We start from the raw sequence: 15,090 nt of genomic DNA on the forward strand, positions 1-15,090 counted from the left end.
CATTTCTCGAGCCGGCCGTGTAGATGAGACGCATAAAGTGCCGGTACAAATTCTGTTTTAGCAGCGGGTCGAACACGGCCGACCGTTCGGCTCTCCCGGCACTTCTCGGTCAATGAACCGCGGGTTGCTGGCGAACCCAGTTGGTCCACTCGTATCCCCCACTCCGTGGAGTCCACGGTGTGTCCTCCCCTCCGACCCCTCTCCACATCGCAGCGCCCCGCTGCCAGCGTGCCACGGTCCACGCTCTACCCCCACCGGGATGATACAAACGACACGGCTCACCTCCAACTTCAAGCTCCTCTCCCCCTTCCGCGACGAGGCTTAACCTCCCCTCCCCATCCCCCGGTCCCCCTTGATACTACATCCCCTACCATCTCCAGGACTCACCTCCGACCCAGTCGCTTAATTCTCTCTCCCTCCCCCTTCCTCGACCCCCCCCCCGGGCTCTCCTCTCCCGTGTAACGCTCTGCGGCTCTCCTCACCCCTGTTGCTGCATTACCATCGTTACCACCTCTTCCTTCTCTTCGTGCCACCACCTCCACCACCTCCTCCACCCTTTTACTTGCCCCCCCCCCACCCATTTTAAACCGCGCTAACCTCCCCTCCATTCCCCTCCTGTTCCACGTTCCGTCGCAGGCAGTCCGCGGAACCCCGCGCAGAGGTGCCAGTTCGAGGACGGAGTCACAGGGAATTCCCCCCTCTACGCACGCATACTAATGCACGAGTCGCGCGTACGCGATCTTCGCCGCTTCGGTCAGCTTCGGGGATTGAAGAAAGAGGACGAACGGGGAAGTCCTTTTTTTCTCTCTCCCTCTTCGACACAGCTGAAATACGAATTGCCGGCAAACGGAATACGATCTTGTTATGGACGGAATACCCCGACGATTAGCCGCCTGAGCGTTTCAGACGTTCTGGACGCGTGTCGGCATGCAGCCGCCCAGGTATTCGTAATTCTTTTGCTTTCGGCGCGTTACGCTCATCTACCTTTGGGAGGCGCTGGTACGGGGATTCTGTTACCTATGTAACAGAACATTTACGTTCGAGGATGAAGTGGATGTTCTTGTTTATGTTTAACACGTCGACCGGAAGACAAATATTCTTCTAATATTCTACATAATCGAACATTTATCAAACATTTTGGTATTTATTTTTGTAACTTCATCAAAATTCATGAATTTCATTTAAATTCGTTTCCTTTGTTGCTCAACAACTTATTTTTTTCGTGCTTCAGTGAAAAGCCACCGTATGTGGGTGACGTGGCGATCAACGTGTTAAGGGTAGTTTGAGGCCTTGTAATAGTATTAAAAACATCGATTAGAAAAATATGAGGCTAGGGATGATTTTATGGCAGAGTTGATACGATTTGGCGTCTTTTTCTACCGAAAATATATAGATAAATCGTAATGACCATCAGACTGAGACTCTGGGTCCATATAGATTCACTATAATTTACATTATATTGCACTCAATATGAGATCAGATGGAGAACATAGAAGGCCAGTAATTCAACGAAACAAAATGACGAGTAAATACTTTTATTTAAAGTACATGTATAAACGAATGAATTTAAAGGCACGGAATTAATTTCTGCATCTAATATATCAGATTGGATGTAAAACTCATCTGTCCAGGGGAGGGAGAAGGAAAGGCTCGAAGTCTTCTTTCTCGGCTCCCCGAAGCTGTCCGAAGTGCTGTACTCACGTATAAAGGGTTGTTGCATTAGTGTGTGCATGTAGAGAGGGAAATTCTCGGTGATTCGCGTTCTCAATCTGGCATCGCAGACCCCGCGTAATGGCAGAGCGTGGGGCTACGGAGTCGGGCGAGTCGCGCAATGCCGTAACACGTACGACGGAACGCCGGTTTTACTTACCTCACAGGTAGTGATGGGAATAATACCGAATCAATACCGTCGATATCAGCCCGTAAATTATAAACTTGTATCGAGCGGCAACACATCCGCAGTAATGGTGGAGAATTATCGATAGTTCCCCTTCACTAATCCGCAGGTAAACGGATGCAAGGGGGAGGGTTCACAGGAGCTTGGTTCATCCATTAAACAAAATTAATAGAGTCGTGAGAGTAAATCTGTAATTATTAATTACTTTATCATTTGTAGGATTCTAGAATCTTTGAAACTTAGCATTTCTCAACAAATTTTTCTTAACTCTACGTCTCTTTGAATTCTTCTAGATTGACCGCTGTAAAAATGTCAAACTGAATTGATATCCACTGGATACTTCTACGAAATTATACACATTTGATGCTTCTTAGAAAGTATCATTGAGCTTATTTATGTATCGTAAAGTTGGGCCTTCGGAGAACGGTATTTAATGTTATTGTATTGAGTAATTCTGAGAACCACATAGTTTTATGTAAGGGGATGAAAATTATGTAGCTGAGTAAACAAAAATTAAAAGATTGACAAACTCGTTTAATTAGAAAATTTAATTTGCTCTATACTAATATTATCGAAGAAACATTTTCTATCCGTATAATCGAGTCCTGTTCATGAATGTATGATTATCTATGAAACGCACAGTAATTTTCTATAATTTAATGGGTTGTAATTAACGTGGAAACAAGGTTTCAGATGATTAGTTAGCAATATTCTATATAGAGATGCTTGAATAATTAGTATGGCATTTCTAATTAATCATACGTACATATATACGACCTGTACGCAATAACTCGTTTGTGCACATATTAATTTTAAGATATAAATAGTTTTTATAGTATACAGCGCAATCGTTTGATACATTATCGCACAACAAACGCGAAAACCTGTGCCACCTCATTTCGATAAAAAAATAATCAAATATTTGTTTCTTCGTAACACATACTGATAGAAGAATCTTTATAACTTTGTTGTTATTACAATTTACCGAAGATAATCGATATCAATTAATTTTAATTCAATAATTAATCTCATTAATAAATTACTGCGTGCTTTTTAAGCAACATATACGTTTATGGAGTGGACCCAATGATACGGGTGGAAAACATTCGGTTCGATAAAGTATACAAATACAATAATCAGGAAATTATGTTTATATACAGACGAAATATGCAAGTCACAAGAAGATAATTCTGTCTTGGTTGATCTGAGTAATGACGAGTGTAATGTACCTACAGCGGATGGTCAAATTACGTAAAGATGCAATTCTTGAGGCTTCTCCTTCTTTGTTACACATGAAAAATATAAACTATGTAATGGAGATCCTAAAAAAGAACCCCGCATTATCATTCACCGGGTGGTACACCCGCGTGCCTAGTTTCATCCAAATCGTCGATCGTCGATTGGTTGACGTTGCTCGTCAGTCCCATCGCTACTCGCAGGTAAGACACTCCTTCTCTCTCGCGCTTCTGTCGCTCGAGGGAGAGAGAAATCCGCGAACCGCGGGGGAGAGGGACACCGCCACCGCGGGGATCGCGAGAACGGGAGAGAGCGAGAGGGAGAAAGCGGGCAGAGTGGAAGGAAAATAGAGGAGAAAGAGAGAGAGAGAGAGGACCGGGTTCGCGGAGACGAAGACGGAGCACCGAGAAACACACAGAGAGAACTCGCTCTCGGCACTCGCGCGAGAGCGAGCGAGTCGGCTCCGTATACACCACCGCGACTCGTGACAAACGCACGTGATCGTAATAGGGCAGCTCGCGGCTATTTGCCCGGTTCCATCCCCTTTTTCGATCTCGCGCCCGTTCTTCCCTCCCCCCGCCTCGACCCCCCGCGCGCCCACCCGTTCGTTGTTCGCTCCGCGTTTGTTTTCGAGATATTCGCGCAGCAGCGTGATCGCGGTCGCTCCGCGAACCACTCGAACCGAAACGTTTCGCGACCCGTCGTCGTACGGGACAATCCTGGAGGACACTTGCCGATCATCGACGCGCGCACGCATGCGGGAACCGAGCCACGCGGAGAGGTGCACGATCCGAACAACAGGGATCTAGCGCGTCGGCGTCGACGCCGATCAAGCAGGGATCTAGCGGCGTTCTCGTGGCCGTCGACGTTCCGCGGTTTCCTCGTGCACGGACAATGATCCCAGTGGACGCGATCGTTACGGGGCTCGAGTGACGTTCAGTGCGCTGAGTTGATCCAAGCGGGACGGGGATCGTTCGATCGGTTCGAACGATCGCGTCGAATCCCGCGTCCTGTCGACGGGATGTACCCCCCGGTCTCGTAGTTGCTGGCCGGCAAAAGTTTTTTTCGCGACTACACGACGGATAAACGGAGCTGTCTACGTGGTGAAAATCGAGGTGTGAACGAGGCTTTAAACCGGAACCAGTCACGGTTCGCGATTTCTGGCGTCGTCGCCGCGGAGTCGGCCGGTGGCATCGTCCTGTTATCCTGGAAGGACGAGGCTTAACCTCGCTTGACCCGTCAGGAAAGTGCGATCGGGAAGCGTGATCGGATGCCGGCGTATTTTCACCAGCGACCCGTGCAGGTAAATAGCGATCACGTTTGAGTGTCGGACCCGTAATCAGGAAAGTGAAACGATCGGGAGTACATCTATTCGCTGGATCCTTGGCTTTTTGTAGGAAAAACCGTGTAAATCGAAAGTAAAACGAAACGCGTGTAATTTAGTCAATTACTCTCATTAATTTTACACACTTTGCCGATTATTTCTGTTTTATGAATCTTTTTGCATTTGAACGTTCGATGATCGGAGTATTATAAAATCGCGGAATTGTAACTGATTCAGTAATCCGAATCTTTGCGTATAAATTATTTTCCTTAATGAAGTATCAAATGAAGTGTCGTTAAATCGTCAAAGTATGTAAAATTGTAACTATTCTATTTTTTCTTTGAAATTCTTGAGGTCAGACGATGTTACGTATTGTTATTGAAGATTATCCAACACAGGACAATGAACGATTAATATAGTTGAATCATACTTGTTTTATTCATTCGTGCATGTAAAGTCACCGTTGATAATGACTCGCGTCTCTTTTTCTCTATTTTTCTAATAACTGTATGCCGTGCACAGTAGATTATTAGCGAGGAAGTTCTATGGACTTGTGTCATCTTATTAAGTTACTATCAGATGTATCAGTAGATTTACCCATAAAAAACCCGCTTGATTTCTGCCGAAAAACAAGCAAAACATTATAGATTTATTAGCAGATTTCCAAACATTTTAATTATTTTCATATTTATGTTTGAACATAACGTTTTACAGTCTACTTTGTTAATAAGAATCTGAATAAGAATTGTTAAGAACAATTTTGTGGTAGATTGAACTTTTTGGTAGAAATATTGTCAGGAATTTTATGACGATATTATGAAATCTTTAGCAGAATTAATTAAGCGTATAATTTTTAAAAAGAAACATGTAGAAATACTTGCATGAAATGAAAGGGAACATTGTCCACGTAATTATTACTGATTATCTTTTTAGGTATGTGTCAGATACTTAAAAAGTTGTTAAAATTTAATATATATCGTACATAAACATAGTTATGACTAGGTAGGCCAGAGTTGCTTCATTTAATGCCATGTGCAGATTCTCTTGACTTACAAAACAGGAACACGTGCTTTTATGAATAAGAGATTTATGGCAAGAAAATTAATTATTGCGAGTCTCTGGAAAATTAAAAAAAGATCGTAAAACCTCATAGTCGAAGCGAGTAAAGATAAAAAAAATGCCTGGAAACGCATCATTACTAATAACTCCTCGTCCAAACAATAAATTGAATTACTATCTTACAATTAAGTTTGGCCTTCTGGCTCACGTTGGAAGTCTTTGTCAGGAATAATTCATTAATTTCTTATTCCAAATGTGTAAATAAAATTTACATCAATGTGGATCGTGTAGAAGATTGAAATAGGATAGATCAGGGACACACTGCTCACAGTTTCCAAATTTGTTTACGAACAATGCTAGGAATAAACATTTGGACTTTCGAAATCTGTGTTTTCCTGGAGAAAACAACACGAGATGTTAAGTAGTCGATTTCACTATTAAAATTGCAGAGCGTGATTTTCCCGAAGAAAAGCAATTTACTAATGTGCATTTACAATTCCGATAAGATCGGTTTCGTGTAGTTTGCGAAATGGAAATATTGTAACGGTATATTTTATTGGATTTCGCGTGGTTTGAGTGATTCTAATCCAACTTGTACTCCAAGTGTGAAATTCCATCTTATTTGTTGCTGTCATTGTACTCTGGGAGCTATTTCTATTTCTTTATGACGTGAAAGCAAGTGAATTTTAATCGTTTTTTGGAGGGGTTTGTGTATAGGGGTGGCTTGGGTCCATTGGGACGTTTCTGGTAAAGTAGCTTACTGTGTATTTGTTTGGAAATTACGATCATTTGAAATCAACAATTTTTCGCAGTATGAACTTTCTAGTACTTTACTTAGTTTCTCAATAACTTTCCCATCATATTGACGTTAACCTTTAGAAGCTTGATTTTCCAAATTAATGTATTTATTGTTTGAACAATACAGCCAAACATTAAATACAAACCAATTGCAAGTGTACAATTCGAAACTTTTAAACAATTCGAAATTTGAAACATAGGGGATTCAAGGGCTAAATAATCGTAAGTTAACAATTCCTCGAAATCTAACAAATGATTCCTCGACGAAAATTTAGGAACCGGAGCTACCTCAAAATTAACTAGTTTTCAACATCCTCTTTTTTAATGAGTTCTATAACTAAGGAAAATCGTGGATGCTCATTCCAAATTCATAGCGGAGTTCCTCAGCGATTAGTATTATCAGTGATAGTAGTTCCAAGGGCCAGTACCTCTGCCTGAAGGGTCGCACCAGACCCCACATGAAGGTGATGGGTTCGTAAAACGATGAATGGGCGTAAAATAACTGATTATTTGTACCAGTTATACGGGTTCTTATTCTTACGAAAAATGATTACGAAGAAAGGAGCCCTCTCCTTTATTACATTTCGTCGAGGCAAGTACTTGGAGCCTTCGTAAAACTAGCAATTGCAAGTGTTGCTCTTGAATTCTAAATACTGATCCTGCATAAGACGACAACACCAGGGTGCGAACCCCAATCGATCGTCATATTCCTCTTAGGCACACCCGGACCGTTCATCCCCCAGTTTTCCACCGTCTCGAGCACGTGGCGCGGCGAATATCCAAGAACACGGTGTATCGCCATTGTATCCGATTTTGATAACTCGAGGCAAGGTGAACGCACTGACTTGTGACGCAGATGGAACGCGGAACCGAGCAGGCGTTTCACGAGACAAATGACCGTCTGCGAGGCCGCGAAACCGCCGTTCGGGCCAGCCTCTCCTCGCAGCCTCGCGGTTCGCGCGAGCCATTTGTCGGACAAGGGCTCCGCGGTTGCCCTTCCTTCGTTCCTCCCATGCAAATGTTAATTCGCGATTACCGTTTTTGCCTCGTGCCAAATCGCGATTCGCTCGATTTATAAATCATTCGCCGCGGATTATACCACGGGGTAATATATATCCCGCAGCGCGCTACGCCTCTCTTAGCGAGGCCGAGCGAGACTTTGAATCATAGCCGATGGTGTGCGCCGCGTGTTCGCGTGATTTCGTCCCTTTGCCAACCGGCGCCTTGATCCTCCCTCGGTTGGAAACCCCGATTGTTCAAACACGACGTCGGCGAGGCGCAAACTAGTCGTAATGGCGCGTTATGGTGTCTGCTAGGGACTGGTTGGATAGTAAACCATCTAAATAGAGCACGATACTGCAAAATACAGTAGATTCGAGCATCACAGATCAATGTACAACGTATGATAGCATAATACAGCAGGATACAACATTATTCTTGATATCGCTACACAGTATGACACAGCAAAATATAGTAGAATACGTGATATACCATTCAAATAAGTCATAATACTAAAATAATAGTAAAATACAGTACATTCGATCATAACAGATCATAATACAAGGTATAGTAACATAATGCAGCAAGATACAATGTCATTGTGCATTCCTCCTAAATAGTGCATAATACTGCAAAATTCTTTATGGCCAAAATTCATTACCACAAGTCCCACTTGTCGTTGTAGGTCAAAGGTTAATATTCATTTTGCACTCATTACAATCTTTCACAATCTCGTCTCACTAATATTTTGTACATACATGTCTTATATCTAAGTTTTACATATGATTTCAGCTAGGAATAGAATTCTTTTTAGTGAAGAATATATAATATATAAAATATAGAATACATAAATTCCTATATACGCTTTATTGTAAACTAATTCAGTTTTATCGTTTACATCTAGATTTGCTTCTTTTAATTAGGAACTTTGTTTTTGTACTTGAGATTTTACTCGACAAGTCTCGTGTTTCAGTCTTCCTATTTTTCTTGGTCCGCTATCCTTAAACCTATCATCATCAATTAGTGTTGTTGCTCGCACTGCGCCTCATACCACTCGAGGTCCGAAGACCGCTGAACTTTGTCCTCATACTACTTGGCTAGCCAAACCAGTGGGGCGATGATCGTGATTGGTAGCTCTTCCTTATTTGATTTATCGAGGCAGGTACTGAAAGCACCAAGTTCAATTCTAATCTCTTCCGTTGGAAGCCTGTGTTTTCTTTCCTATTTTCTTTTTTTTACTAATGAAGCCATCGCAAACGACGTCAAGGCTACTTTTTAGGATTAACTTGAGCTAAAATTAGTATGAACAAAAATTCTAGTAGTATAGTCTTCGAGGATAACTGATCTGTCTTCGTGTGCAGAAATAAAGACATTCGCCCTAAACGATATTCTCGGCATGGACACCAGGTTTGAAAGAATTAACCAGTGAGTGAAACCCTCAGAACTTCGTTTCTAACAAAGCTCAGACCGGAGATGCCAGGTAAATAATTCGAGCATAATCAGTCTGTAACACGATAGCTGCTCCATCTTGTTAGTGCATGTAGCAGAACAGAACGGATTAAATACGTTGTTGTTATTGTTTCAAACTTCATTAGTACGAAAAGCCCAAGAGAGAACGTTTTTATCAACGGTTAAAGCTGAAGTTGAATAGGATCACAAGTATACGATCTCGATGAATCGGACAATAAAGGCTAGTTCTCCTAGTCTCCTGGCTTTCAATGGTAGGTAGATGATTCGTTCAGCGGTCCCGGGACTTAGGAGGGTGTAGGTATTATGGAGCCTCAGGAGCTCTTACACTACACGTCTGCTGCAAACGGTCTTCTTCGAGCTGTTCTATTGACCACCTGAAAACGACAGTGGCACGGGTCAATTTCACCGCGTCTTAAGAAAGTGAACTATAGTTGTCGAAGAAAGGGACTAAAATACGAGACGTCCGGTACGAAAGTGGTATACTTAGACGTTTTATCGTGACATCGAGTGCTTTATTCGTCAATGGTGCGAATAGTTTCCAAAACATGGCTAGTTTTATTGCAGACCTTGAAGATAATTCTTAACCACCTGTCCTCCAATTTTTAATGAGTTCTATAGCCGAGGAAGACGGTGGATGCTCATTTCGAATTCATAGCGTACTTCCGCGACGATTGTGTCAGGTTCCTCGGTCAGACGCAATGCATTATACTATTTCGTAATATACAGGGTGTCCCCCGTGTCACTCCATTTCTCTACAAACCCTTCTCAAAGGAACGCCCGTCAGTAATTACCAACTCTCCGTATTTATCTCCATGATTGCATTTTATAATTCAGATTGTACTTTAGCAAATATGGTATCGAAATTTGTCTATCTCGCCACTGTTTGTTCAAGATTGATATTTAGACAACAATTTTGTCGGTCTCGGAGACTTACGTCTCCATGTAACGAGCCATTGCAAAGAGAGACAGTGGTGGCAAGGGGTAGAACAGGCGAAGAGAGGAAACGTGGAAGTGAGACGCAGGTAGAGAATCGCGAGGGATAACGCACAGGTAAGAAGGAGAGGACAAAGTGAACGACTCGCGAGAGAGGGGGCGGTCGGGGAGCGGGTATGTGTTGTCGGAGGGGGGTGCTTGCGACCAAGAGGAAGGAGGGACGAGCCAGGAGGAAGTCAACGTCCGAAGATTACGGCAATGACATTCGCTTTTTCTCACTCTCCTCCTCGTGTTCCTCTCGAAGGCTCGCCGTGTCTTTTTCCTTCGGCGATCTTTTCCTCTCTTTTCGAGTTCGCCGTTCGGCCATGTCGTTCCCGTTTCACTCGCTACGTGGAAAAACGCGGTAGAAACAAAACCTGTTGATATTCGGCGATCGGTCGTCGAATAGTTGACGGATAACTCGTTCCTGCCTTGTCAATCTGATTCCTGGCAAACTTTTATATCGGTCAGTGCTCGTTTTACATGATGCAGACCTGGGAAAATTTTAATTGAAATGAAAGTAGAAAGTAACCAGTTGAATTCGTTTATTTGGGTTCGTTATTTCCGATAAAGTTATTTGAATATTCAAATAATACCAATTTATTTGGAATAATAGCTACTTCGAATAACGAATTAATTCTGTGTCTTTCTAAAGTAAACTGACTTCATTTTATCGAATTCATTTTTATGGAGCTTATTGAAGCTGGACCACCAAACTGGACCATCACGACCACCAAAAATTATTTTAATATTTAATCCGCGAAATTCAATTGTTATATCGGTAATCTGAATTGATTTCTACACGAGTCAGTCCCATACGTATTCGTACCTCCTATATTTATTGAAGGAATTTGTTTAATTAAAATGAATGTTCCATGTTTCCAAATAAATTTGTAACTGTAAATATATATATATATATATGTTTGTGTGTGATGTTTATTTGAATGGAAAATTAGATTTGAAAATATGCAGCCTGTCTTTTAAATTAGACAAATTTCTTCGATAGACATAGAGAGTACGAATACTTACAGGACTGACTGTATATGTAAGTTCAACTATATTGTATAATTTCCACTCTATTTTTACACGATGTACTAGATTACCAATTTAATCATAAATAATAATTCGCGTACTATCTGCGTTTTTCAATTAAAAAACATGGACTGTATAATTTTCCTGTGAACAAGAAGTAAAAAATAGGTTCCAACGGTGCGTTATTAATATAAATAGCGAACCATCCGCGATCTATCCATTGAATAACAATACTAACACCCGGAATTTGTCTCTGATCGATCGAACTTGGCGTTATTCGCGCCATTCGTTCCCAAAAAATACCAATCAACGATCAAATCCAATAGAACGATCGGCGTACCCTCCACGCATGCTCGAGTTTTCCTTTTTTTTCTCTCTCTTCCGAATCCGCGCGTTTGCCTCTTTTGTTTCTGATTTTCCTTTCGTTTTGATTTCTCTTTCAGCGATGGATCACGTGAAAAGCCATGGGACCTCGGATCCACTGAAAATCGGCGGAAAAGACCGCGCTTGCGTTACACGAAAAAAGCTCACCCCGTAGAGCCTCGATCCGCGGACAACAGACAAATCCATACGTAACGCGAGCTCAGAAGGAGAGAGAGAGAGAGAGAAAGAAAGCGAGGAAAAAGAAAACCGAAGAAGAGAGAGAGAGAGACGACGACTGATCGCGATCACGAATGAAAAATATAATGGGTTGAATCCCTTCGCGTGGTTTTCTATTTTCCAAGCTGAAACCCCCCGAGCCGGCGAACCCAAGGAAAACACGGAAGGGAAGATAACGAGACACCGACGAGAACATGCCCGTGCACGAAGACGATATCGCGAGCGTCTTCTCGAACAATGCCGAACCCTTTCGGAGACCTGTCGCGATCCCACGGATTTTCGCAGCCGCAAGATAGAGAGCTAACGAGGAGGGTCTCGTTTCGCACGAAGTAGTGACGTGGTGACCAGTGAAGTGTAACATTTTTTCTCGTTCGTGAGCGCAACGCGTGCTAAAAGTTGTTCCACGGTTTTTCCAACACGGAAGATATCGACTGTTACCCAACTCGACCGAAGAGGACCGACGTGCATCGGTCGGAGGTAGTACCTCGGACAGAGACGCGACGCATTAACGATACGTCTAATTCCATTCAACAAACGTACGTACTTACGTAGCCGATACACACGCGGACGACAATTCGGTGTCGTGCGACAGGTCCGTTTATCCTCCATACGTTTACTTTCTGTTTCTCGTTCCCCTTCGGTTCGGACAATCGCGATCATCGACCGTACAACCCCGCAGAGATAGCCTATCGTGTACCGGCGATTGCAGAGAAGAACGCCTCGCGAACACGGCGATATCGTTCGGTGGATGTTCCACGGTGTCGAAAGTCTCCGACGAGACGCTTCTTCGTTCGAAAATTAATTCCTGCCGCGATAGGAATCGAGGGTGATAGAAGCCCAGATAGAAGTCTCGCCGCCCAGCCGTAATAAAGCGACCGTAATCGTATCAGATTGAATAACACGCCGCCCCAAGGCCGCCGAAAACCGTTGCCTCCGGTGTCTCGTGTCTGGGAATAACGAGAATCGCATCAACGGGAGCAACGAGCCAACGCGACGGGTTCGAAGGCTCCGGAAGGTTGAGAGATTCGCAGATAGAACGGCGCTGGCCCCGGCGAGACGTGCCAAAATCGTTTCTCGGTTGCCCGCGGACAGTTTCATTGAGAATCTCGACGAGTAAACGGCCAGTGACCTCGGTTAAACTCGCGCCGTTCGAAAGGCATGCCTTCTCGAAACCGTGGCACCGCGGGGCCCTGGGATCTACGAAAATCGTCGTTCGGCTAATGAATCGGTTAGGACGACGCCGAAACTCTCCTGGAGACGTCAGATCGCAAACAACTAACTTGGAAATCGAGTCTGGGTTTCGGTTCGGTTTGGAGAACCTAGGAAAAGTGCCGACAGTATTCTGTGACTGTCTTGAGGACTTACATCGCGAGCAAACAACTTGAAGAGAAAATCGAGTCCGCCTTTTGTTCAATTTCGAGAACCTAGGAAAAGCGTCGACAGTGTAGTTGCTTTGTTACTCTCCTGATAACGTTATATCGCGAGCAACCAACCTGAAGAGCTAATCGAGTCCGCCTTTGGTTCAATTTCGAGATCCTAGGAAAAGCGTCGACAGTGTCCTGTAGCTACTCTGTTACCGTGTTACGCTTTGGCACGAGCGTGGTAAAAGGTAACAAATAGGAACGTGGACGTGCATCGTTTCCGTGGACTGCATGTGCCACTGTAAATAAGCGAGTAACCAGGTGAATACCAAGGTGACACGCGATTCGTGGATCGTTTCCTCATGAAGAAACGCCCCCGCGGACTCTGTCGCCACGCCGCTCGCGCGGATCTATGGTCTCGATCGCTTCCCCGTTGCGCGACGATCCTCGAGCTCCTGCTGTCGCGGGATTAATGGAGAGCTCGTGAATCTACGCATCGTTTCCCGTTGGAACAGGGTCGACGGTTCGTGACAGTATGTGTGACGAATTCTTCTACATTAGAGGGATTCCGGAATCGTCGGGGAACGTACGAAGGAGATTTCTGTTTCCGTATCAGAAGTCTCTGTAAGAGGACTGGAAGTGTGCGACGTAGTAGTGCGACGAATCTTCGAAAGTACTCTTTGTCGTAATATTATCGGAGTACTCGTGCGTAGAGGAACGTTCGGGATAAGCAGTGCGCACCGAATTGTTCCTCGTCAGAGGGATCGAGCGAGGAGCTGACGATTTCCTCGATATCGGGAGTTATGAGACGTTGACCATCGGTAGTGCGACGAAACGTTCGGGTTTTTCCAGGATTAATGGAGGACTCGTGAGTCAACGTAACATTTCGCCCTACAGGGAGAATCTTTGCTACTTGGAACGGTGTGTATCGAGATTCTTAGAAGGATCAGGGATCCGCTAACGCGAAGAGTTAGGTATAGGTATCAGTGGTTATGAGAAGCTGGTCGAACGAAAGTCGAGAAGTGAATCGATCCCAGTAGTGCGGCGTGTTCGCGAATGGTGACCGTTGTTATCGTGGTGCACCATCGCCGACATCATCTTCTCTTCGTACAATGGACGTTTTCAAAATCGACCAGTCCCTGAGCGCGGGTCTGGGTAGCGCCCCAGCGCCAGACACCCTTACGCCAGAAGTGTCCTTCGACGCAGGTAGTGAGTTCAATCTGAGCTTCTTCGACGGACCAGAGGAGAACAGCACCCAAGGCTTCAGCGATCCCGGTTCGGTGGGTAGCGCCAGCGCATCGCCGCCCCCAGGAACACCTGGCAGCGTCAACGTTAACCCCTCCAACGCCGCCTTACCGATAGTCCAAGTGCCCTCTGGTATCGTCATTAAGCAAGGTTTGTTTCATTTTGTTTTGCTTTCGCTTTTCCGCGACTATCGTCGACTCATTCACGGTGACTCATAGTCCAAATTGTATCTTATTCTTTTCTAAGTTTTCGCTACAACCCTTAGAGTTGAATTGTAAAGCAGTTGTTTTTGGTGAACACATGTACAGTCACGTCATTCAGAAATGGGTGACAGGACTGTTCATTGTCATATGTGGACGTTTAGTTTTTGATTATTATAATTACTGCCAATACGAATTTGATAATAACAACAAAAAATCATGTCTGAAGAAAATACCACTGAAAAAATTAATTTCGACGCTGAGGCAGTAATGAAAATAAAATCTGTATAAGATTCGTGAATTAGGCGTTACAAAAATTAAATACTAGGACAAGCGTTGAATTATTTAATCCTCAATAGCCTCGAGACAACATTTTAATTCTATAGAAATTTTCACGAGTATAAACGTGCAAAGCGTATTTATATATGAGGTATAATGAAGCATTTATTTAAAAATATCGAACCTATCATTTAATTTCGACAAAGTTTTTCTGACTATATTTGTTTTCTTTTTGTTTCGTTACGGGGAAGATAGCACCTTGTCGACCTATTTCAAGCCACGCAGTCTACTTTTCTGCAATTGAGTATCAAATGAAATATCTAAATAAACTTTTAATTGCTTTCGTGTTACCCCACGTTAGGATACTCTGCGCGTCGATTTCGACTGTGAGTCACCGCACTACACTTTCTGATTTTCCTTTTATCGTTCTCGTTTCTGTTACATTTGATTTTACTATAACAACCGTTTCTTGTGTCTACGCGAGAAATATTGTCGCGGAATGTCGCAACGTTTCCGCGTCATTGTTACGTCTCGCGCGGTTTGGTAACATGCTCGATTTACCGTGTGGACGGGCGTTATGAAAGTGAACGGGGCAAAAAGCTGCGCGTGCTCAGGATT

General features: G+C 43.7%; 1 protein-coding gene across 6 annotated transcripts in view; it reads left to right on the forward strand.

Annotated features, from left to right (window-relative positions):
• LOC128885783 (ecdysone-induced protein 78C) overlaps positions 1-15,090 on the forward strand; it is a 157,229-nt gene that overhangs the window by 15,218 nt on the left and 126,921 nt on the right. For 2 of the 6 annotated variants that reach the window (XM_054140068.1, XM_054140071.1), the window contains exon 3: positions 11,231-14,143. The exons of 2 other annotated variants lie outside the window; for them this stretch is intronic. In XM_054140068.1, the coding sequence (XP_053996043.1) occupies positions 13,861-14,143 (283 nt within the window). In that variant the 5' untranslated portion in view covers positions 11,231-13,860. Of the gene's footprint in view, positions 1-796; positions 942-1,969; positions 2,007-11,230; positions 14,144-15,090 lie in introns of those variants that run through there. 2 more of the 6 variants (XM_054140069.1, XM_054140070.1) reach the window with 2 other exon arrangements.

The sequence above is a fragment of the Hylaeus anthracinus genome, unplaced genomic scaffold, assembly GCF_026225885.1.
Source record: "Hylaeus anthracinus isolate JK02 unplaced genomic scaffold, UHH_iyHylAnth1.0_haploid 11981, whole genome shotgun sequence".
Classification (NCBI taxonomy): Eukaryota; Metazoa; Arthropoda; class Insecta; order Hymenoptera; family Colletidae; genus Hylaeus; species Hylaeus anthracinus.